The sequence below is a fragment of the Neodiprion lecontei genome, chromosome 7, assembly GCF_021901455.1.
Source record: "Neodiprion lecontei isolate iyNeoLeco1 chromosome 7, iyNeoLeco1.1, whole genome shotgun sequence".
Classification (NCBI taxonomy): domain Eukaryota; kingdom Metazoa; phylum Arthropoda; class Insecta; order Hymenoptera; family Diprionidae; genus Neodiprion; species Neodiprion lecontei.
This window is the reverse complement of record NC_060266.1, coordinates 785,565-811,681: the sequence shown is the minus strand read 5'-3', so window position 1 is coordinate 811,681 and position 26,117 is coordinate 785,565. Positions and strand designations below refer to the sequence as shown.

General features: G+C 43.9%; 2 protein-coding genes across 6 annotated transcripts in view; both read right to left on the bottom strand.

The window, feature by feature from the left end:
• LOC107223437 (hypoxia-inducible factor 1-alpha) overlaps positions 1–26,117 on the bottom strand; it is a 56,307-nt gene that overhangs the window by 7,675 nt on the left and 22,515 nt on the right. For 3 of the 5 annotated variants that reach the window (XM_046745161.1, XM_046745159.1, XM_046745162.1), the window contains exons 8-13: positions 3,490–3,985; positions 2,866–3,238; positions 1,959–2,281; positions 1,652–1,878; positions 1,409–1,554; positions 840–1,303 (exon numbers count right to left, since the gene is read on the bottom strand). In XM_046745161.1, coding sequence (XP_046601117.1) covers positions 840–1,303; positions 1,409–1,554; positions 1,652–1,878; positions 1,959–2,281; positions 2,866–3,238; positions 3,490–3,985 — 2,029 coding nt within the window. The remainder of the gene's footprint in view (positions 1–839; positions 1,304–1,408; positions 1,555–1,651; positions 1,879–1,958; positions 2,282–2,865; positions 3,239–3,489; positions 3,986–26,117) is intronic. The other 2 variants (XM_046745160.1, XM_015663116.2) reach the window with 2 other exon arrangements.
• LOC124295370 lies at positions 12,302–14,664 on the bottom strand. Its single transcript, XM_046745175.1, has 3 exons — positions 14,040–14,664; positions 13,534–13,827; positions 12,302–13,440 (listed from the first exon to the last, which is right to left on the bottom strand). Exons 1-3 carry the CDS (start codon positions 14,322–14,324, stop codon positions 12,310–12,312), a joined length of 1,710 nt encoding a protein of 569 aa, XP_046601131.1. The 5' UTR covers positions 14,325–14,664; the 3' UTR covers positions 12,302–12,309.

Here is a 26,117-nt window from a genome sequence, read left to right as displayed (position 1 = left end):
GTTGTCTCTTTTATATATATATAATCTATTTATTTGCAACACGAACTTAGACATCGTTCGTAATTCATTTTTTTCTCACTCTCTATTTCTTATCCTCGAATAAGACGAATAACCTACAAAGGAAAGAAAAGAAAATGGAAATAAAATAGATATAGATCGTAAATATAAATGCACAGTTGCGCACACTAGCTATACACAAATACGTATAATTATGAATAATAGTGTTTTATTACTTGTTTAAATTCTTTCTTCAAAATTTTCAGTCGCACACAACTGGGTTTTTCTTAGAATATATCTTGGCCGGATTAAATTTAATTTAAACTGACGGTTTCGCGACACGTATGGACATATCTGAAAATTCTTTGCTAGCCGTGAGACTCGTCTACCCGTAGAAAAGATACCCCAAGCGTTGCTATACCAGGCCATTCTACTACTCTTTTTTGTTGCAAGTCCTCCGCGATCGTCGCATATTATTTCGAATGACGGTAGCTTTTAGCGCATCCGAATTTTCGTTTCTTATCATCAATTAAATATTCACTCCAAATTTCACATACGACTATCTCTACGCATAGGACAAAACCGATGGCGGACATGAAGTGGGGACAATAATTTAGAAATCAAAACAAAAAATATTCCCATGGAATGACTGCGCCTCGCGGTATACACTACTAAAATGCGTATACGCAAAACTTAATATTATACGTCTGAAATAGCGCTGAGGAAAGAATGAGAGATCAACAACATCACTGACTTCGCGCTGTCGTTATGCTCTTGGAAGTTTCTTGTTGTTGTTTCTGTTTCTGTTTTTGCTTAGTTAAACAAATATAACCGGCCCTTACGTCGCATCCCGATACTAAAAGGTTCATCAACACGCTGTTGGACTGCTGCTTATGCAGCTGGGGGGGAAAGACCGTCGTACTCGCTGTCGTCGTCGACAAGGAAGAAGAGTCCTCGCTCTCACCGCCTCTTCCTCCTCCGCCTCCGCCGCCACCGTCGGTTCCTCGGCCACCGTTATTCGTCGATTCGCTCCTTGCGTTGCTCCCGACGACCGACTGTTGAGACATAAGCTGGTGAAGCAGTTGGCTTCCCTGCCGGATAGTCAGTGCGCTTCCGGCACCTCGGCCCCCATTAAACCCTGATGATTCGTTCGCGCAGCTCGACGTTCTCTCCTCACACTTGATCCTCTTGCAATTATCGTTGTTGTCGAAACTAGCGGACGTCGAGGTTGCGTTGCAGTAAACACGCTTGTGCGAATTACGCTCGGCCCTGGACGCCGTCCAGCCGTTGCTCTCTTCTTTTATACCTGCGATGACCAAGATAGAGATTATATAGTTAATTAATTCCACGTTCAGGATTCTCCGACAATTTCTATCGTCCTTCAACGTCTAGCGACAGGAGGGGGACTCACTTTTCTTGTAAACGTTACCAAACGTTTCGATCGGATCTACTAATCCACCCCCGTGGTCGTTGGACTTTTTGACGTTGGACGAATTCGTTCTAAGCAACTGTTCCAGGCTCGAGCTGACGTTCGTCTCCGCGCCCTCTACGTTCGACCTGTTGAACAACGAGAACGGAGTCATTCTACTATTTCACTCGACTTGCAGCATTATTTTCATGCCTTAATCTCGGCGAGATTATCCAGTAAACTGACCACTTGGACTTTTTATCGGGCGGTTGTGACGGTCCCCACATGACCATGTCATCGCTGATGAAAAGCTGAAGGGCCTCGTCCTGGTCGGACATTGGAATATAGGGGGCCCTGAGGGCGAGATCCTCGTCGACGAGGACGTCACCGATGCTTAGCATCAGCATTTCATCCTCGGAAAGTCCGCCTCCGCTGCCGCTTGGGCTGTAAAGTGAGTCTATGCTTCCCGGGCTCTGAAACGACATACCAGTAACGACATGTACGAGAAAACGGCGAGATCGAAAGTTGTACGCAATTACTTTCGTAGGCTCACCTTGCTTAGAGCCGGTGAAAGAAGATGGGGGCTGCCGCTGCCGGGACTGGGCGGCGTCTCCCTGTACATGAAGGGATCGCTGTCGGCAAGCGATTCGCCCAGTTCGCTGCTCCTGAGCGGATCCGCGAGGTCGGAATCTTTGCAGAGGGATTCACCGAGCTCGTTTGGCAGTCCGGGACTGAGGAGAGGGCAGTAGTTGTCCTCGAGTATAAACTGGTCGACGAGCATGTCGGGGAAGAAGGGTGTGTTGTCCTCGAGGGGCACGCAGACGTCGCCTGGCGTCGGGGCGAGATGGGTAAGGTCCTCCGGTTCATCCTTCAACACTGCAAAGAGATAAAAGAACGACGTTCGATATACCCAATCAGACGGGCACTTCGCACTCAACAAAGTTCACATATAAAATCAATGAATTGGGATATGATGCTGGATATGAGATGAGAAACGATTGAGCCGAGTGTAACAATGATCGTCCTTCCGAGTTTCGCAACGGCTAGCTGCCGCGCCGCACGAGGACAACCGCGAATGAAATTAGACCGACGCCAGATATTTATTTCGAAACGGATTCTTCTCAAGACTGGGCCAGGCCGGGCGTAACGTGTCCTCGTTGCCGACGCACCCTTGACTTCCTCGAGGCGTTGTTGCCGTCAGGGTGTCGAGTAAAACCGATCAAAATTATAAACGTTACGTGCGATTTTCTTCACACTTGACGGTCGTGTAAAATAATCAGGCTTTCACAATACACGGCGTCGGTGACAATGGAATACGTGTTCGTTACGCGGACGTACACCGGAAATATGCGGATTTGGCAGCCTTGAACGGGATCAAGATCACCTTGCAAAGTAGGCCCGACACGCGTACCAGATTTACTTCAAGCGAATGAAAGAGATTCGCGATCCGACCAACTGACCCCAGCAATGATCCGCAGCATCGTTTTCTCGCTTACTGCATACATCCAACGACATATCCGCACATGCACATATATTATATTCACTCGTAAGGCCAGGCTGGTCTTCGCTGAAGGTTAGGAAGCCCTTGTTCATGTCCTTCGTGCGAGGTGCGAATATGCTCGCGGTCGCTGTCTGAGGTGGAACCCTGCTGGGCGGCTCCTGGATTTGAGGAATCGGTACGATCAGGTCCCTCGTCACTGTCTGCGGTTTGGCACGCAGCGGCTGCTGCTGCTGCTGCTGCTGTTGCTGCTGCTGCTGCTGCTGCTGCTGCTGCTGCTGCTGCTGCTGCTGCTGTTGCTGTTTGATTGCCGAGTACTGCAGTACGCGTTTTCCCTGAGAATGAAAATGAAAAATCAAGTCATCATCATCAAGATCGATTTATCGACAGCTGGAAAAAGTAGTCACGGGATGCTGTGCAGGACGATCCTTATTCACCTTTGTATTCCGTTTCAACCCGGCAATGGTCGATTGTGTACGTAAGTTACATTCCGAAAAGTATTTTAAAGCTAAAATATCACAATTATACGGAGAACCGTGTTCAGACCCTGCAAGTTTATTATAAGCGTACGCGTGCCTCCTCTCACCTGGAATAAATTCTCCGACGGTCTCGGGAGCAGAGGAACGTTTTGACTTCTCTGCTGGCGAAGCGTAGGCAACTGCAGATTATTATCGGTTTGCGACTCGGGTATCTTAGCAACACCAAATATCTGGTCCGTGGCCGACACGGGCTTCGAGAATAAGTCCTTCTCGGTATCAAATGGCTTGTTCTCGGACACCTGAGGTGTTTCGTCGATCGGTTTTTCCTGGTGTCGGAACAAGGCCGCGGTGACGGAGAAGGGTCTCGGGTGTTCGATCGGCAAATCCCCGGTGATCAGTTCGCCGGGGCAGCCGGCGTCTGACTTTTCAACGTTGTTGTTGTTGTTGTTGGGGTTGATGGTTGTCGGTACGGTTATCGCTGCTGGGCAACCGGCGACAGCTACCGGTGACAGAGGTTGCTTGCAATCTGAGGAGGCTGCCACATCTACGGAGCGAGCCTCCAGCTGGCGGGTGCTGTACACTTCATTTTCGCACTCGATTTCACTGCAACAGAGAAAGGGAGAAAACTTGGAAAAGGACCCTCACCTTGCCTCTTGCGGCGTTCGCAACATTCGGGGACTTTGAATGTGAATTTTTCGTCTCCACGGTCATTTTTCAATGCTGAATAATGATCGAATGACATTATTATAGATCTACAGCCTGCGAAATCACGAGAATCGAACTATTACCACCGATTATCCACTGTGCCCGCTCTCCCCTCTCATGGATTGTCAATTTCATAATCACGCAGGATTTCGAATGGGAAGCGATTGCGCGGTTGATTAATGAACTTCATTCACCCCCTCGCCTGCTGCGACGCTGCTCGGTAGTTTTCCGCTGCAGCATTCATGAATCGTGCCAAAGAGCACAACTTGTTGCGCGGCGTGTCGCGCGGATTCACTTTCAATGAACCGAACCGTTTTCGCATGGCACTTGAGGCGAGGATATGCAGAAGTTCGCGTGGGTACATTCTACGCGAATTGCGGCTGCTAAATTTCACGATTTCTATTTTCTTTCTATTCTTCAATTATAATTACCATTTGAGTATTTCTTCGTTTGGGAGAGAGAGAGAGTGCAGTACGTCGGCTCGACGTGATGTCATATTGAAAGATCAAAGTCCGTAACTACCTGTTGCGTTGACCACAACCAGGTAGCACGATTTGGCAATAGTGTCATCAGTTTATTTAAAAGAGGAAGAGATAGATAGATAGATAGATAGATTCATAGATAGAGAGAGAGAGAGAGAGAGAGAGGAGGGGGGGGGGGGGGCATGCACGAATAGATTCTCCTAAACGCGATGTCGCAGGCAAGCCTTTCATGAAAACGTGAATCAACTTCCTATCAATCATCCTCGTTGCGGCTGCCTACGGCTCGAAGAAAAAATAAACCTGAAATAGGATGTAAATGGAAAACGAGAAACGGAGCAAAGTTTATAAACGTCGACTAGGTCAGGAGGTAAAAGGAAAAGAAAATGAAAAGATCTTGAGAAAACAAACACGGCCGAGAATTAGAAGCAAACATAGCCTACACGCACAGAGCGTTGTAGGTGCTACACCCCCTAGTGAATTATCGTTTTATCGTTAATTGCCGCTTCGCGTTTCAGGTTTCGATCGGGCTTTGCGTATTTTCGTGCAGTACAGTAGGTATTAGCCAGTTATGAATCCTCTCGACGAGCTGGCGGCTAATCAAATATCCGCGTACGTAAACATCAGTATGTGAGCGTAGTAGCACCGACGCGTCAAAAATTATTACGTAAATCGTGTTACAAGAACACCAATAATTAATTATAGGAGGTGAGAGAAAAAAAAATATACTCGCACCTCTTAGTGCAATTTCAACGTAGCTCTGTGCACGGAATAAACTTACGTGCAACCAAGCAATGAACGAATATAATCTATCGATTGCACGCTAACGTGTTTATGTTTATTTCGGTTTTCAACGGCACGGTTATTATGAAAACAACCGCACGTATAGTAATTATTCTTCGCGGACGGTGCAGCGAGTGAAAATGAAAGAGAAATGGGGGAGCGAGGCGCGTTTAACGCAGGTAAAGATACTCGCATCTCTTCAGTGACGCACATTACACGAGGATGATGCAGCTTGAGTATTGCCGAGCTTTTATAAACTAGTTGAATTTTAATTATCACGTTTGACGGGGTTATCTCAACACGACGACGATGTGCTCGTCGATCGTCACCCTATCGTATTTATCTAACAATTTATCCGTTACAATGCATCATGTACACTAACATCATACATACACAATCATTCCTACAATTTGTTTATTTCTTTTTTATTTCTTCCGTACGATGATCAGGCGCTCGTGGTGAAATTTTTCTTATTCTCAACGGCAAATACCAATCATACGAAGGGATGCCTGCACTTAAAACTTGACTACAGATTTCGAACCGATGGTCGAAAATTATAGAAGGATGACCACCGGAACCGCGGAACTAGTCTAACAGAAAATGACAAGGGTCGATTCTTATCGGCCACGGCATAAGGGAGCAAGTCAGTCGGTTAGACTTTCCGTGTGCGAAGCAGTCGAGCCTGCGGTGTGACAGTTGGATGAAAGAAGTAGAAGAAGAAGTTAGGGCAGGTTAAATATGTAACGGGTATCGCTATAAATAAACCGATGGCCGTGGCTCGCGCGTCGACGAGTTTGCCCCTTGTTACGCAACTGGCAAGAGTCAAGAGAACCGAAAGCACGTGGTGTGCTGATCCACGCCGGCCTCTGCGTGCAACAAACTCGAGAGTACGAACGGTGTCACCGCCTGTCTCGTCGGGCACAAGCAGACCTGTCATGTCGGCATTGGTCAGAACGGACAGAACCTGTTGCACGCGCAGGTGAAATGTAAACGAGATACCGAAATACCGCGAAGTACAGTGAAGTTTTGGTTCCCAGTCGGGTCGAGACCATTCTTAGAGATTCCGATCCGTTACAGAGATGCGCGTACGGCCAGTTTCGCTATAAGGCCGTTAAATTATTGATGAACAGACGCGCGAACGGGTGGAATACATCGAATAAAAATAGTAGGTAGAGTCTGAAAAGCTCTCGAGAGCTGCCAGACCTTTTCATACGGAGGCCACTCGAACGCCCGGCGTATTATTATACAATGTATTACACATCTGCACGGAGGCCAGGTTCAATGCACCGAAATTCGTTCGCATTGCTGCACGCAACCGTCAAATTGAAACTCGTAGCACAGCTCGCAAGGATCTATTTTTCCCTTCATTCTCAATAGACGCACGTCGCCCTTGATTTCTATTTGCCTCGAGCCCCTATTTTTTTTTTTGCCAACATTATGTAATACGATTCAACGAGACTTTCCGACATCTCTTCGTCGCACTATCACTTCACCGAGCAGGTGCGGCATGTGTTGGAGGTATTCAAGGCGGCTTAAAGATGATAATTGTAGGTAGATACACGTACCGACCGCGCGAACAACCGACAATAAATCATCAGGTATAGTTTTATCGCGAGACGATTGCGATGTTGCGAGGCATTCAATCGAGATGAATTACTGTACGTCGAACGTACCGCGGATATGACAACAGGCGCAGTGATTTCAATTTTTATTTTTTCACTTCACTTTCCATCTACCGTTGCCCTCGAACGACCGTGAATTTGCAGATCTCGAGTGCAGAAAATTTCTACCTTCGCTACATCCGCGAAGCTTTGCCTATTCGGAGAAGAGAAAAAAAAAAAATGAGAAAATAAACTAAAGAAAGAGAGAAAACGGAAAAAGTATACAAATTACCAGCTGTCTCCGTATCTAAATCGCTCTTTACGCACGTTATTCGATAAGATTTCCTGCGTGCCGCAACGTCAGCGTTTCGATATCGATTCCCTGATCGTAATTATTTATACGCTTCATTGAAAAAGAAGAATCCGCAATGATAAGGATACCAATGGATAAAGTTAAGAGAGGGAAAAGAACTTGATGGCTTAATTATGATGAAGAAACTAACTCACGTCTTCAAACATCGGATGGATACTCGTCAACGATATTGTTCGCTTTCTCAGTGGTAGAGGAGAATGTAATGGTAATACGGTACCAGCAGGTGGCACAAGATTTTCATTAAATTAACAATTTGTTGAACGACGTATCGGGAAAAGTTGTCGATCAACTCTTTTATCCTACACTCGGTGACACTCGATGATTTCAAATCTATGTTCCGATAACGATCCGCGAGAGTTCTTTTCCTCTTATTTCGTTTCTTGCTGCGTATTCGTTTTGATATAAGATTCGACACGTGATTTAATAATTCATTTACCGAAGCGGCCTTTCAGGCACGTTGTATATCACACATTATCGTACCTTATCTGTATATCTGTCACAAAAACGAGTACAATTTCTCGTCACCGACACAAACACACGTAATATAGGTATAATAATTTTACTGCCTGTCGCTAAGTGCGAAGTAGTTCGTGACACGGTACTAATGTACACGATATTAAATGTATCCTTGGATTATAGGATCACAACCGGCAGCAGCAGCAGCAGCAGCAGCAATAACAACAGCATCACTAACACTACTACTACTACCACCACCACCACCACCACCACCAGCAGCAACAGCAACAGCAGCAGCAACAGCAACAGCAACAGCAGCAGCAGCAATGCAAACTAGACGATCTTTGCGTGTTCTCTTATTCTTCTTCTCAGGTGACAATCTTGCCCTCGAGTATATCGGTGAAATCACACTCAGCGATCCGCGTTTTTTTCATTTCAGTGTCGTTATTTTGATCAATTAATTTATCATAAAGATTTCAAGTTTGTTTTTTCTTTATTTTATTTTTTTTTTCCAAGTTTTTTTCAATTCATTTACTTCCCACTGTTACTTCCGTTCAACACGATAATCGAGCAAACCGGAATCGCAGGTGACTAAGACGTCACAATAAGAAGGAAATGGAAACTTTCAACCGTACGTACTGTAATATAAGCGTTGTTCGGTAACACAGTATCTATTATTCAGTCTTCTTTTTCCAATCACTGTAGCAACAGGTTTACAGGACCCAACGATCGAATATACTTGCAACGCGTGTGATACAATTTTCCGTTTTGTCGATTATTCTTTCCGTTACCTTCCCACGGCTCGGAATTATCGCCTATGCAGCAGTTACATCACAGATGTCACTTCTATATTACAGGTATATACGTAATGATAAATAGGAACTAACTTTTCTTCTCTCTACATCATCCGCATATCGTTTTGCATCTTTCTTTACCTATTTCCTTATCGTTTATACTCGGTGCATCGGTAGACAGATGGAGAGAAATGGCCGAAATTATATTCCCGTCACTTCCAGGTACCACGAGTTTTTCCTAAAAACGATGCATCTTCCGAAGGCTTGGTAAATCTGTACCGTTTCTTTCGTAATAAAAACCGACGCTGAAGCGGACCATTGGAATCGTGCAGAGAATATGATGCGGGCTAGGCACTTGCGATATATACCGATCAAGCACCGCGACACTGCGGACGTAGAAACAGCGAGGAGGCGAAACGTTGCGCGTTGCGTTGCGATACGCGTAGAGCGCGAATCCCGGCGTTGCTTGGCGTTGGCCACAACCACGCGACGACGACGACTAAACGAGCCGCGATGGAATTTTTTGCGATCACTACCCGAGGCGAACTCGCTCTCCACGCCGGAGCCAGGCGAGCCAAGCGAGTAAAGCGAGCGAAGCGGCGGCGATACGCGCATGCAGCCGCGGCACCAAGACCGACCGGCCAGAAACCGAGATGAGGGAACCGGCCGTCGCATAGAGTCGCGGGGTGCCGAGGGGAGCCCGGAATACGTCACGTGATCTATCCATTTTTTTTCCTCCGTTCCCTTTCCTCGCCCCGCCGCGACGGGTGCGATAAAACTCGGGCGTGTTGGCCGCCGCGCTGTTACGTTGCCAGCCAACATCGTCGCTGATGCACGGTGCCTAGAATCACGAGACTCTCGACGGTCGACCGACGTTGCAGGTTATGTTGTAGGTGTCGAGGTAGGAGGATGGCGATCCTCGTCCGTCGAAAAACAAAAAACCGAGAAAATCAATCGCGACTGACCGAAGAAAATAGGTAACCCTATCGGTGAATAAGCGTGGAAAAAACAGGGTACAGGACTCGGTGACGATCCGAATTGTTTGAAACTCTCTTGCAAACCCTTCGGAATCACATTTTTTATCACCCGGTTTATTTTTATACCACTGCGGATCGTACGGATGCCGGAATTCTCGTCTAGATCGCGTTTTTTCATACACAGGACCGGCGATTTCTTTCCCCCTGCGGCAGCAATCACTCGACTATGAGGTGGTCATGCGTGACATATATGCACACACGTATAAAACGTGCCTATACGCGCGCAACTGAGCAGCTTTAAAATAAAATTCTCAACGAGCGTTTCTTGGCCAGGGACACCACTGACGTATGAATAAGTTTGGATAATGCGTTTGCATACGTACCCAATCGAGATTATACTCATTGCGCGGCAATCGCGGATAGTTGGCTGACCGAGTATGCGTACCTATCTTGAATATCTCTGAATTAGACAGTCTCGGAGTGTGTGTGTGCTTACGCAGAGGTACCTACACGTTGCACATGTGCAAACATACGTCTACACTTCCGCGCTCTGTGAAAACATCATTACCATCAATATATTCGTCGATTTTTGTACAAACTTGGTCAGGTGTACCTTATACCCACGTACGACGAGCGGACACTTGAATACTCGTATGCAAATACATATTACAATACTTTACGTAACGGCAATCGGTGGTTCTGTACGAGCATTTATTCCGTGGTATGTACAGACGCGGGTTTCAAGCTTAATTTGAGGGAAATAATAGCCGCGCGTCGGTAGAGGCAATATCGGTTGTTGTTCGTTACACCGGTCAGGTGATACGCGACGCGCGTACCTAGCAACGATTTGGTCGGTGATCACGCGGATCTTCCGCGGGTGTGATCGAACGGACGCAGAGATTCGATCTGCACGATTCGTGGACGGAAAGGTGGGGCGGAGTGCCGGAGGCGTGTGTAACACGTCGCTGAATAAGGAGCATATGTGGAAGGAATCGTGCATAGTTCGTCGCTGGCCAGACGTGAATAATGTAAATAGACCATAGGACGCAAAACAGAATAGATACGTACAACGTACGCGGCACGGTTGATATGTGGAACAAGGTGGTACGACGCCAAGTCGAACACGAACGTACAGTCAGACTCTGCTCTGCTCTTAACTTCATTCTCATCTACGTTATACCGCCCATCGGCTGGTATGCGCGGGGATCGATTAAAAGATAAGAAACGGAAGCGAAGAAGACGGGGGTATAAGGAATCAAAAAATTCCTCCCGCGAACCGGCTGTATCGTACATCACAACGTCGGCCGGCTCCTGGCGTATTTCACTGGTAATACCCACGCCTGCACCTCGAACGGATAAATTCACGTTGCTCGCAATCAGAGCCTGTCATGCAGCAGCGTCAGCAGCAGCCCACTCTCTTTTCTCAACTCCGTTTGCTCGCACACGCACACACGAGCGCGCGGGGACAATTGGCCGATATGTATTTGCGTCGCCTGTGTCAAAGAAAGGGATAGGGGGGCAAAAGTGGAACAGAATCATTCACCAAAGTCAAAAACACGCACCGTCGACGGTCGTCTACTGGCCGCGCTCTCCGCAACGTTCTTCAACTAATTGATATTGGCCTCTTCGATAAAAATGAATAAGTACCTGTTAATAAAGTTAGCTTAGGTTTCAATTGTCTCACAATCAGCGCAAGATACTATTGGCATACGAGATTTCGCAATCGTCGATCACAAATTAACGATGGTGACATTGCATCGGCCACGAGCACAACCAACAAACACATTCTACAATATGATGCTGACAATGACAGATGAGAGAATCTCTGGTTTCTTTTTCTAACAATAAGTTTCAAATCGCATGAAAGTATTTCGGTCTGGGCAGTGAGCTTGACACGTTATGGATGAGGAATTCGTTGCGTTTCAACATCAGGCACGAGAAAAAAAAAAGCAAGTGTAAACGAAATACACTTGCAATGTTCGATCAAGCCGCGCTTGGATTACGACTCCTCGCGCACGGGACCCGTGACAGTGCCTGTATACAACATAGAGGAATGAAGAAGGAAACACTACGTGTGCGTACGGTATTAAAAATAATATCACCCCCTTGGGTTTCTTTCGTTTCTTCCTCCCTCGCCGTTGCGAAATTCCTATGTCCACCTACGCGTTAAATTATATCGCTCTCTTCTCCGCGCGCGGTGTACGAAATTAATATTATATCAGGTCGTTGCAAAAGTTCGTAAGGGCACGTATCTAAAAGGAGACAACATCTAACAAGGGGAGTGTCAAACTTGGGAATCACAGATTTCCATCACTTTTATATATATTGTAGGGCAGGGTCCCCTCAATAAATATATAAAGCGGCAAGACGCCATTCGTTTTTATTACTGAGAAATTTCAACTCAAAGTTCTATATGTAACTTAAGTAGAAGGAACCTTTTTACCGGTTGCAGCAGTAGTTCCGTGGCGTAGCGGTAACGCTCTTGCTTACTGAGCGACCGAACGGCTGTTCAAATCCCGTTTGAGTTACTTTTTTTTTTTTTTTTTAATATGTATAAATTATTTAATACAAAAATAAATAATTAACAATTAATATTTCTATAAATTATTTTTTTATATTAAGTTAAGAAAAAATACAAAAAATGATAAAAATAGGATTTGTAATAATTATAATAACAAAGTAATCAATATTATCAAAAATAATCTATTATTCGAAAATTACAATATTACACACTTATAATTAAAATCATAATATTATACTTATTCACTCTCCATATCACCATCAGAATCATTTGTAAATAAACATTCATTTGGATGATAATCATCATAGAAACATTTAAAACATAAAGTTTTGTCACAAACCGCACATTTTATAAAACTATTATTGTTGCAATTACATTTTGTCTTCAAATTCTTTATAGAAAAGCACAATTGGTTTACATTCATAAATATTTCCCTTTCATCAATCAACTTGGAGGCAAACCAAGCATACTGGATCATCGCTGTAAATTTTGGTGAATTTAATTGATGCAATATCAGGGAATGAATTTTCATGATGTCTTCTCTTGATGTTAATTCCCTTTTATCTGCCAATAGCTCTGGAGCATTTTGAATTTTTTTAATAAATATTTTTATTTGTCGAAAAAAGTAGACATCACACGGTTGGCAAATGGGTGTACATTTTGGTGGAATAATTTTTACTGTACAAGTAGCTTCACCATTTTCATTTAAAAAAATATCGTCATACACTGTCGTGTCTGTTTGACCAACCCATGAATCGATAATTAATAGAAATTTATTCTCTTGCACATAAGGTAATAAACAAGTTTTTAAAAACTTTTCATATTGTTGTTTGGTTAGCTTGCCAGATTTTGTACACGTTATAATAATATTATTATATATTTTACTCAACTGATTTATTTGTTTCTTGATTTGTGGTCCAAATGCTCCACTTGGTTCACGTAAACATACAAAAACAAATGGTAACACTTTCCCTGAAGCCGTTAGTGCATACTGTGCAGTATAAGAATGAGTAGTTAAACTAATATTCTTTTTTTTAACGAAAATGGTTTTCGCTCCTTTTTCTGCCAATGATCTGTTGTATGTCGATTGATATTGGCATCCACTTTGATCAGTGTTAATAATATAATCACGATCAAATCCAGACATTAATGCTTTTGTTTGCAAACGGAATTTTTCTGCACTTTCCATCACTTCTTCGATAGATACTACTTCTTTGTGACTTATAAACTTCGTAATTTTACGTTGGCGAATTCCGTGTTTTTTTTTAAACCTTTCCACCCATGATTTACTTGCAATGAAATGAAATTCGTCCGATAAAAATTGGAAGGCAGCATTCATTGCCCACTGTTGCAATGTTCTTGTGGTTACCTTGGGAAAGTGGCAGAAAAAAAATAAAATAACATGAAACTGTATGCTTACAAAATATAATAGTCAGATCTCATCAAATTAAAAATTTAATACCTGCTCCATACTAGATCGGGCTTCCAAGAATCTTTCATACGTATCACTGTCAATAGTTTTCCACCTGTCAAAATAAGTACCTCCACGTTTGACATCTTCTTTCCATCGATATAAATTCTGCTTATGCTTTAATCGTGATGCCCCATGGTTTTGAAGGCATTTCAAACTCCATTTTGGGTGAGCATCGGCAATAGCAACTGCCCTCTCTTTATATGACAGTGGAATATAGTCACGTGGTTCGGGGGCAAATTCTTGAGCTACAAAATTATCATCATCTTCCGGTACACCAATACACTAAAAATACCAAAAAATATTTTACTGAACATGAAAAAAATATTATAATTATTAATATAACAACTTTTATACATTTTTCAATATAATTATTTAAATACGAAGAATCATACTTTATAATGTTAATAGTCATTCGTATGAATCAAATATTAATAACATCATAATTTCAAAAAGATTAAAAACAAATATAATAACAGAAATAATTATTTTCTAACCTCCGTATACTCATTTTTCTCATCATCTTCATCCTTTGTGATCAGTTCTTCATCTTCAATGATTTTTCTTTCATCTAACATTGTCACAATGCTATTATAAAATTCTTCTCCCATGACAATAGATGAATGTGACATTTCTGATGGAGGATTTTTGACCAGAAGTTCACTTTCTTCTAATAATGATTTACAATACAAAAATGCATTTGTAATATCATTTTTAATTGAATTGTTGAGGATAGATTCTTCATGAACGAAATCTCCAGAACTCGTACTTGCTTTTTCCATGTTATACACAAATCACTTGAAATAACTAGCACAAAATTATTCCAACGTCTAACGCTTACGAAAACTCAAAACAGAGTGAGAACAGTTCCGAATGTATGACGTGGCCTGAGCAGCTGTGATTTGACTTTCTTCGGGCATGAGAATGTTTTATTTTTATGTGTATCCCCTAGACAATACATAGTGGAGCAGGTAAACTGTATGTACAAAGGTCGCTTAGGTAGTAGGTATCATAGCCGGTAAAATTATAGTGCGAATTCTATGCTATCTAACGTAACTGTTAAAATTGAAAAATTTTCTTCAATATTAAATAAAATTGAAGTAAAATATTTAATAAATGAAGAAAAAAGTTATTTCTAGAATTATTAATTATTTATTTTTAAAAGTTATTTATTTTTAAAATTATTAAAAATTATTTATTTTAAAATTTATTTTGACAATTACTTATTTTTATATTAAATAATTTATACATATTAAAAAAAAAAAAAAAAAAGTAACTCAAACGGGATTTGAACAGCCGTTCGGTCGCTCAGTAAGCAAGAGCGTTACCGCTACGCCACGGAACTATTGCTGCAACCGGTAAAAAGGTTCCTTCTACTTAAGTTACATATAGAACTTTGAGTTGAAATTTCTCAGTAATAAAAACGAATGGCGTCTTGCCGCTTTATATATTTATTGAGGGGACCCTGCCCTACAATATATATAAAAGTGATGGAAATCTGTGATTCCCAAGTTTGACACTCCCCTTGTAAAGTAAAAAAAAAATATTCGTCTGTAAATTGAATAATATGGTGTAATATTGAGTAATCTGATCGATTTACGAGTCATTGATATCGCAGTGACCTACTAGTTTGGTTGAACATTTATTAAAATATGGATATTTGACAAAGTGCATATTCGTCACTGTATTTTATTTATATTTAATCAAAACAAAGATAGCAGCCGAAGCTACAAGAATACTTCGCGAAACTTGTGGCGAATCCGTTGTATCCGAACGTGCGTGCCAAAAGTGGTTTCAGCGATTTAAAAATGGCGATTTTGATTTAGGCAACAAACCTCGTTCCGGTAGGCCTCAAACCCTAGAAACTGACGAATTGCAGGCGTTGCCGAACGAAGACCCAGCTCAGACAACTACGGAACTTTCTGCCAAGCTTGGCGTTGATAAGTCTACTGCAAGTCATGGTCTGATCCTGGTCAGCCTTCAACGTCAACGGCAAAGCGCGATACCCATGTTCGAAAAGCTCTAATCTGATGTATGGTGGGATGAAAGAGGAGTACTTTATTACGACAGTGCACAATCGAATGAAGTAAATAAAGCAATCGGTGAGAAACGACCATTTTCTGGCCAAGATAACGCTCGGCCGCATGTCGCTTCAACCACTAAGAATACCATATTGCAGCTATACTGGGAAGTCCTACCACATCCGGCGTACAGTCTAGATATCGCTCCGACTGACTACCATTTGTTTCGGTCAATGCGGCATTTTTTATCTGGACAAAAATTTAGAAACTTGGAAGAAGTAAGAAAAGTAGCGATTGATTTTATTGCCCCCAAAGATGAAAGCTTCTATCGCCGCGGGGTATTCATTTGTTACCCGAAAAATGGACAAAGGTTGCGGGAAATAGTCCAACCTAGTCTCAGACCGCAATTTAAAGCAATAAATCAGGGTACGATCAACCGAGCCAAACGTGTATCGCAGACGACGAAAGCATCTCGTTCCGAATTTTTTTCCGTGGAAACACCGAGACGACTATATTCCACAAAATAATATTGAACGGTCAAATATTTGGCGCCGATCCTACCAGTTTCTCAGAATCGCCGTAGAGGTATAATCAACGGTACGGTACTTACCCACCTACGCTCACTCGTCAAGTCAGAGAATTATTTAACTCCAGATTCCGTTTTTCTCTTATTGCCTTTCTCACGTGACTCTCGCAGAAATAAGAGAAGGAAAGTACTTGGTACACGGGAAGTGGCGGGACTCGATACGGGAGGTGAACAACATCGAATTTCCGTCGTTGAAATACCGGGCGCAGGAACAATTGAGGACTCCCGGACGGAGCGGAGTAACCCTATCGCTAGACCGGACTATACGACCAACCCCGAGCGGCACCCGACGTAATTCAGATGCGTGTTGCGTCGTACAAAGTAGCCGAGTTTCTACGGTAGTGGGGAAACTGGACCGTAGGCCGAAGGTAAAGAAAGCCGAGGGACGGGCGTTACAAGAGACCGTCAACCAAGAGGAAGACGAAAAGGAAGAGAAACCGGGCGAGACAGCGTAAGGGAGCGGCGGCTACGAGCGCGGAACGTACGAAATAGAATGTAAAAGAAGAAAGAAAAGGGAAAAGAGGTGAAAAAAAGAAGGATCGGCAAATTCGGAGCAGGCATAACAGGTTTTCGATATCCCGAACCGAGCTCAAACTTTTCGCCCCTCAACGCTCCTCCGCGTCCGATGAAAGAACCGTAATCGCACGCGTGCGTACCTAGGCGTGCGTGCACACGGTAGGATAATGTTAAGAAGATTGCAAAACACGTTTCGACGCTGTGAAGTACGTATAATAGGAAAGTACGAGAAGACGCGTCGGTATAAACAAGAGGCGTCTTGCTTGGGATAGAGGGGACAGGTACGCGTAAATCGGCGCCGCGTGCCAAATGGATACGAATTTCTCGGAAGTTCGGATCGGACCGTAGGGAAACCACGTGCTGGGTATCGCGAACTCTCCGCCGGCTATCGGAGAATTATTCCCACGGAATGGCGAAACCGTTCGTGTCTACGTGTGACGAGTCGCGTACCGCGCCGCGCTACGAGGCCTTTTCACGCCGCGAATCGCGACGCGATTCTCTGAATATCGAAAGCGAAGGTAAGCTGTAATTCGGGATCTTCCGTACGTGCGAAACGATCGCCGATACATCTGTTCGCTCCCTTCCGGAAAACACAAATTCGTCAGTTTTTGGCTATCGTCAAGCCGCATTTCCTATTGAAACGGCTAAATACGTGGAGTACTTAAATATTTACTTGTCTCGACTCAAGATCCATCGGTTCAACAAAATGTTCGGTTGATTTCGACTAAATTTTGTCAGACCAACAAAAGTATATTGTCTTCGCCGCGTTTAGTCGAGTCAAATGATCCTTTCCGACCGTGTACCGAAACGACGAACGCGATCGTTGCAATAAAGGGCGACCGAACGAATATCGCCGATTCTTGTTAAAACGCTGACTCGAATTTGACTGATCGACGAATCGCGGCACGTGCCCGAGGCGTGCGACTGGTGAAGATAGCCGATGCTTCGAGTACACCGAGTCCAAGTTACCGCCGCTGCTGTGGTCCGACACAACGTTGCGTAATGTCGGGCTTAAGTATGAGCGGGAATGGAATAATTCGCGATGTTTCATTCGCCCTGCATATATACGAGTAGGTGTAACGCGACGTTCGCACATTTAACACATGCATACTTGGTACACGTGTACTAAACGAATAAACAAACAAATTTAAGAGAACACCGCGATTGATGAAACATTTTTTCTCAACCCATCGCTACGTGCGCGTTATTGATCACCCGTGCCGATCGCCTCCGCTTCCTCGTTTATTCAAATACGCATTACAGATAGATTGTGCGTCAAGATGCACGAGTTGAGTAAAATACGCGGGAAGAGATAGAAAATATTGATTTAATCGCTATCAAGTGGTATTGAAAGTTGCACCGAAAGTTGTCTCAGATTTTCGAGACGATGCGAAGATGCAAGGCTCGGTCGCGTCCGAGACCGAAACATGTTCGGCAAGCGATTTGCGCGTCATTTACAATTGGACGATATAAAGGATTGGGATACGTTGAATTTGACGGAGGGTGCTAGCGAATCGATCGAATTCGTTCAAACGGCAACGTCGTGGCAGGGGAACCTGATCAATTCTGCGAGCAAATCACACAGACCTAATTATCTGTAATAACGTGACGATGTGGCAGACGAGCAGCCGCGAGTGTCGCGATGTACGGAAAGGACGGTGGAGTAGAAACGGATGCGTGCCGTTGGTAACTACCGACCTGCCCGTCTCCACACATGCAGCACACGGTGCGTCTCTTTTAAAAGACACCGAAATAACTTGGTTAAAAATACACTCAACGCGTTCATCGAGCCCTCCCGTATAACCTACGGCATCAGGCATGAAAAATCTTTGCTCTGGTCTACAAAGCGAAGAGGGAGCTTTTTTATCTCTCATCCCATCAGACCCCCAACCTCCTCTGGTCTCCTCCTTTCGTCTTTGCATAGACGTAAGATTTCGCTTGCTCCAACACCTCGTACGTGTACAATACGTAGGTACGCAGCGGTCATGCCGACCCACCGTACCTGCGGTTACTGTTGTAAGCCCTGATCTAAAAACCGAGACGGATTCTGGATATTATACGATTTCTCTAATTACGGTGTTATATCGCTGCATCGTACGGTATTCTTGACAATTGTACGCACGTTCGTCGAGCGAGTGGGAATAACGGACTCGTCGTCACGATTAATGAAATGGCAAGTGGCAGATGCTCGGCTGTACCACGCAGTGGGTACGTAATAAATAAAAATATATGAGTCAAGCAATTCGCACCGCCAATGCCCTCAACTAACCCGACCCAACCGTTTGCCCTCAATTGCTTTGTTTGGGACTAAAATATGTCACGTAATGTATTATTACTATTACGCACGCTGCGGCGCTGCACGTTTTACACGTAGCGCGACGTACGTTTGCGTTTACGTTCAAGTTCAAGTTTTACCCCGCGTGCAGCCTAATGTTTTCTCACCTAGGTCCCCTCAATTATCGCGTCAATGAAATTTGTGCAAATTACTCACGGGGGTATCGATTATCAGCAAAACTTTCGGCCAAACACGCAAATGATCGTAACCGCGGTATGGGTGCAATGTACGCGTAACGCTGAAATACAATTTTGTAACATTCGACGTGAGATCGAGATAGGACGAGAATGATCAGACGTGATCTAGAGCGATCAGCAATATATAAATACACGTATGCCTGCAACAACACACCGACGAAGTACCGTTGAATTACGGCCTGGCAAGTGTGCGAATAACGTTTGATGCGCGCGATTCGGGCTTTCTTGATCTAAAAATTGCCCGGGGAACAAGTTGAAATAAATGAAGCAGCAAAAGTGGAAGGTAAAAAGTAAAGGAACGAATTCAGAGAGAGAGAGAGAGAGAGAGAGAGTGGGGGGGGGGGGGGGGGCGAATACGAGAAGAAGCGCAAGTAAGTGAGCGAGATTCCGGTGTAGCTGTTCAAATGTGGCCATCTTCCGGATCCCGCTCTTCGAAACCTGTACTCGAATTACGATGCAGCTGCTGCCACCGCATAGTGCATATCGGGCGATTCCCGATGTTAAAATCGTGGACTGATTCACTCGTCCGTAGCGGATAGTGAAATTGTTACACTCGCATCACGGACAGATAAGCGAGAAACACGCGTGGAACGCTGCTGCATGGTAAGATAAGTGTAATAATCTGAATTGCGATATTACGTATCGCCGCGCTTGTAGAAAACGTTCCAGGATTGCATCTACAAATATAATAATGCGGTTTACGATAGCGATCAGGGATTAGATATTGGCCACATCGTCGAGTTTATCGCGGCTGTCGTTTTTATTCTGACATTTACTTTCAAATTTCTTTCGATATTCTTCTTACATTTTCACACATTCAGTCATGTATATACCTATATAATACATTCGTTTGCCGCAGCATTTACGGCTTGCTAATACGAAAATCCGTCGCCGCGGGTGATAAAAGACACCGCACTTTATACGTATTAGGTATACGGTTTTATTATCGACTTCGCTCGGCCGTCACCGGAAAGGCACAGAGAACGAAGGATGGAGCAGAAAAATAACAAATCTATCCTTAGGAGTTACGCTACTCCGTTGCGTTACTTGTCGGTGGGGAGGCCGAACCCCGCGTGATACTCTAGTCGCGATGGAATTTATCTGATTTCGAAATGGTATGAACCCGGAGTTCTGTATATGGAACGAGGAAAGTTCGAGCCCTGCTCGTAAACGAAGCTGATAACGACACTGGCATTTCTCAGGCTCCACGGTTCTTTCGTGCGACATGACAGCGAGATTTTTCAAGCATACGATAATAGAAACGATCGGACATAACGTACCGGGAGACGAATTTTCCCGTATTTTCTGCGTTCCTCTTGGATTGGCTTCAAGCACATTCACGCGAGTACAAATAATGCGCAAGAAATTGACGAAACTGTACCGTGATAGGAAAAGCGTGAAAAAAATAAAAATCAAGATAAGAACGGATCAAACTATGGGGTTAAAAATGACGTAGCGACGTGTACGATTTGCGATCATCTCCCGAGTCACGCAGCGTATGCAACGTACCACCGTATCTCCGTCGAGCTTGTGTAATGCTCAACGAGTGGCACGATTTTCTAATCAAACTCAGTTGAGAAAAATGTTTTGTATAAACTTTAATGCCACTTGACATATTACGGGTTAAACGTAGGAATCTATGTACACAATTCAACCAGTTATTTTCATTGTTACGCTGCTCGTTGTTGCGGCGTGTGTACCTGTAGGAACGCGTTGAATACTCTATCTCTCCGAGAACTTTAGTTTCTGTAAGACGAGGATCTCTTTTCTGTTATGATTTTCGTTTTGCAGATAAGACGCGAGAAAATCATTCGCAAAACTAATCGAAAATGCGAATTTAATTTTGCGAAGTGTGAATACGTAGGTGTGTTCGAATAGGTATGGGTATAACACAAGATCTTATCCGTAAAGTTTAACAAGGAGTCACGTAATTCGAGTTAAATGGCTGCAAGTTGTACGCATGCACGTATATTTTACCGAACAACACCACTTGCGCTTTATGACGCATTTATTTAGTGGCGTGATTATGAAACACGTAAGAGGGAGCCACGCAGAATCAACCGCAAGTTTTCATATCTGTATAAAAATAAAAAATAAAATAAAAAGAGAAAAAATAAGTAAATTTTTTTCCCACAAGTGTAAGCGTGATCGTATAATATGTTGTCACATCTCTGTATCATGCAAGAAAAGCCGTGATAATATTTATCGTTATCAATGTCTGTTATTTCAGTATGCGGGGTGGTGAAAAAAAAAAAAAAAAAAAAGGAAGAAAGCATTAGCGATTATGTCTCAAGATCAGAAGCGAAAGAACATAAAAAATCGCATGTAGTGTATGATAATGACGTAATTAAAGAGCCACGGTTCAATGTCGCGAGTGTATTTTTCTTACGGGATTATAGTTATTTAGCACATGCAACATCGAATACTTTATCGTAAAACGCATTTGACAAGGAAACGTTATTTGTGAATTAACGTTTTACACGGTAAAAAATTCAAAATATCTGTAATACGTAATATTCGACAGGCATATATGTTATTACAACGATTGAACCTATCTGGGTGTAAGATGTGAGTTAGTTTTTCATCACGACAGCTGACAAAAGTCAGGAATGTGAGTATTCTTTCTTTCTTGTTTCTTCTTTGTTTCGCGAATTGCCTTAACGGGAACAACACGTTGAATCTCGGGGATAGAGGAAAATACTAATAATAAAAGAAAAAACTTTCTACTTTTCCTTCTTCTTTATTATCGCTTTTCTACATTCTACTCAGCCAACAACAGACGTTGTATTATATTGTATGATGGGTGGTAAACAATGTTTATGACGATCTGAGGTGGAATAAAAAAAAAGATAATTAAAACAATAACGATACCCGATACCTGTGCTATCACCGTCCGCTTAGGTTAGGTCAGGTCAGGTTATTTGGTTACAAGGTACTTCTGGTTTCCCCGATATATTACAAAGTGCACGTATGGCTGCTACAGATATGGGTCAGAGGTCAAACGATTGTATTATAGGTACAAGATACTCAAAGAAAATTAAGTTGTGCGTAGCAATAAATAAAATTAAAAAAAAAATTAGCAAGAGCACCATTCATTTCTAACCCCTAGCACTCGTCGTTCGCTGTTTTTTTTTTCTTTTTTTTTCAGCCGTATCTTCAAGCGAGAGAAAAGTTGAAAATTTTCCGTGCAATGAGAGACGAAAACGAAAGATGAGAACAAAACGCGTAAAGGGTATAATGAAAACGGGTAGGAAGAAATGGGATTGGCGTTATTTCTTTTCTGCTTTAGTCGGAGTATATAATCGCGGTTCTGAATTAATCACTGAACGGGTTGTAAATTTTTATCATACCGTCGTTCCGCCGGATTCCCATGGACGCTTGAAGCTTTCGCTTTCCTAGCCGGCTTTCGCTTTCGCTTTCAGTTTCGATTCCACCCCCGCTCGACCCCCGGCTATCATCCCCACCTCGGCTAGGGGCTATCGACCAGAGTCACGATTCCCCCGTCTCTCCCTCTTTCTCGCTCTCCCGCCTCGCCGAGTTATCGCAGTTCAGCGAAGGTAAAAGCGCCTGCGCCACAAACACCCTTTCCGGTGTCTGTATCATCCTTGAACCCGACTTACGAAAGGGAACTACGGTAAAGAAGGAAAGAGAGAGCGAGAGAAAGATAGAGAGGGGGGAAGGGGGGAGGGGACTCGGTTGAATGGAACGCGATGTGTTGTAAACGTCGTCATCGTCGTCAGCTGATGAGAGTCGGAAGAGAGACGGCAAATAACCTTGGCCTCCGTGAAACGAATACTACGGTCATACAATTTATCCCGCATGATCGAGCGTCTTTGTCATCATCTGCACCGTCAGCTGCATCTGATCCTCCTCCTACTTCTAGTTACACTTCTTGCTTCACTCTTTCATCTTCAGAATCACGCGAGCGGCATAGAATTTTCAAAAATCTGCCAAATTTCACGGATCATTTAGCCCCCGCATCCGCACGAGTAATAACATTCACGATGATGATACGTTGTAGAGAAGAAGATGAAGGAAAAAGGTTTGCGAGAAAATTGACGAATATCGTGCACGATCGAACCGCTGAAGAGACATTGACGCGGGGATCGTTAAGAGGCGCGAATTCAAATTCTCCGAAGTTCGAAGCACCAAGAAAGCTGAATGAGGGATAAAGACCCGAAAGAGAGAGAGAGAGAGAGAGCCGCACTGCGGGCGTGATTAATGAGAGATCATCTTGGGTCGGATGTAGGTACTCGTACGCGTATATGTGTATATATATATACACACACACACATGTATATACACACCTATATGTGAACGCGCGTACGATACGTATAGGAATATATACGCCCTGGGATATATTAGGAAAATGCCTAGAGAGGGGTTTTCTCCCGGAAACGAATGTATACACGCGCATACACGTATATTGTATACATTATACGGACTACGGTACGCAAGAGAAACACTAACCTACGCCAACGATCAGTTCGGGAGGGGAATTTCTTATAGGCACCCAAGTGTCACGTATCGATGCTGATTGTGAGCAGGGGCGGGATTTTATTTTCAATTTCATTTTCAATTTCAATTTCATTTTCATTTTCATTTTCGCCTAGCGCGCACTTCCGTCTTACGTAGAAATAGCTATCGCGAGTGGGCAAGAGACGTGTCTTTTCGGGCGGGTAATCGATCGCGACAAAAACAAGGGATAAAGCGGGAAATCGATGATGAAGATCACCCGTGCAACATGCGATTACCTACTCCAAATTTTCCGATAATCTTAGTCGGTGTTGTCGTTTATACGGTGGATCAGCGTCAATCGTTAATTAGAGTTATGGCGTGTTGCGCACCCTTCTTCACAAGGGTGAATCAGCGTGTAATAACGCCGTGGCATGACTCGGATCACACCCTTCGTCTCGAGTTACAGATTGAATCGAAACATACCTCTATCACCTACTTTTGAGTGAAAATAGCGAGTGATCTCGTATTTTCAATTGCGTTATCATTCCCAAGAGTTTATGGTTAAACCCCGAGTCCAGGGATGTAATTAAATTTCACGCTATATGCGTAAGGACTGATAGGTTGAATTTTAAGCATGTATTATTATACGCGTGTAGGTAAAATGTCGGGGTATCCTTACGCGCAAACGAGATGTCACAGAATTGATATCGATTGCGAATGTAGGTAGGTACGTTGCGGTATACTTACAACACAGCTGTGCACTCTGACAATCCGATGGATGAATGAAGCCGAGACGAATAGCGAGGGATGGTAGATAATGCTGGGAAAACAGTGGAGGACGGAAATAGTCAAGGGGAGTTCAAGGAACGAAGGGCGGTCAGTTTCACGAGGAGTACGTCGAGTCACCGCGATACCACGACGGAAAAACAAACAGCTCGTTTCACCGCTCTTTGGGAATGCCGAAAATTTTACGAGATAAAGAAGAAACTTGTAAAAAACTTACGATTATAAGCGAAACACTTTCTTTCCCATCATTTCATACAAGAGTGCCATATACTAACTTTTTTCTTCTCCGCGAACTTCGATCACCTTCGATTCGCACCCTCGCATGGCGTTGGATTTCTTGCCGGCGATCTCAAAATTTCCTTCCTCACACCTTTGCATTACGATATTATGTCATAAATATTTATGATAGGGTACAGGTTCGGCATTTCATCGTTTTCATTCTCTTTGACGACAAGTTGTACGTTGCTTTAGTTTTGAAAATGTTCACAACCCCGTACGCACCGATTTTTATGCCAATTTCTATTACACACGCACGCACGTCACATATGTATGTCATAACATGAGGGCAGGGATTGTGAAACAGTAGCGAGTGTAATTCGTCCCTGCATTTGACACTACGTACGTCTCGGCTTTTCTACGTAACTCCCTTCTGCTCGTCTCAACAAACAAGCGTGATAACAAACAAGACTACATTCATTCGGGTAACCAAAGGCCGAATTCACTTCGACGGAGAAGTGTCGGAAGATGGAAAAAAAAAAGAGAAAGAGAGAGAGAAAGAGAGAGAGGAAAGGAAAAAAACACTTTCAAGAACCATATTGATATGAAGACTGCATCATCAACACAGCGACATTAGGAGTTTATGTATATATGTAAAGCGTAGACGGTAGCGATAATAAATAAGTGAACAACAGGGCAATAAGAATGCAAGAGCTGAATATGAAAAAACAGAGTCAGTGTGAGATAGACGAGTTATAGAGGCCGAGACCGCGAATCTAGGCCTTTTTCCTTCTCCTCTTTAAGTTTCTTGTTTCGTTTCCGGCAAAGGGAATATCGAGGTGGTGTCGTCGGAGAGACGTGGCGAAGAGTGATCCGGTGCAGTGCGAGGTGTGTTCGAACCGGAGTAGCCGTGCCCCCTGACTGAGAGGGAGAGTGGTTCCGTAGTCGCGAACGAACGAACGGAACTCTCCGGGATGCGCGGCGGGGTCAAGGGGAAAAACATCGAGGTGGGGCGGAGTCGTGGAGGGGAAGCTGCGACCGAGAGAGGGAGAAAAAGAGAGAGGGAAACCAGGGCAGAGGGTGACGCGAGGAAGAGGGGGGGAGGGGGGGGGGAAGTTATTTAGGCCAGGAAGATCGGTAGTGTGCTTTGCAACTTCTTGCGGACTAACTTCCCGGAGTAGCCCGGGATAACGGAAAGTTAAAACGCGTCTGGCGTATCTTGGACTCGGCGCATGAGGAAGGGAAGATCCGAAGGAAACTGCCGGTCGGATAGAGGCTGATTTTGAGATTGCGAGAAAGGGGTGGTTGAGATCCTTGAGGCTAACGCCGTCTTGCGACGCGGTCGGGGGAAAAGGAGAGAAACGCAATGAGGGAAGGGGGATGGGGGGGGGGAGGCATTTCATCTAGCGAAGACACTGCGGCGGGGGTGGAAAGGTGGACGCGGAGTTTTACGAGTTCAA

Coding starts and splice junctions, on each gene's coding strand:
- LOC124295370 (XM_046745175.1), bottom strand. CDS start 14,324: ATGGAAAAAGCAAGTACGAGTTCTGGAGATTTCGTTCATGAAGAATCT. Junction 13,828..14,039: donor AGAAAAATGAGTATACGGAG/GTTAGAAAATAA, acceptor TGGTATTTTTAG/TGTATTGGTGTACCGGAAGA. Junction 13,441..13,533: donor CCCGATCTAGTATGGAGCAG/GTATTAAATTTT, acceptor CACTTTCCCAAG/GTAACCACAAGAACATTGCA.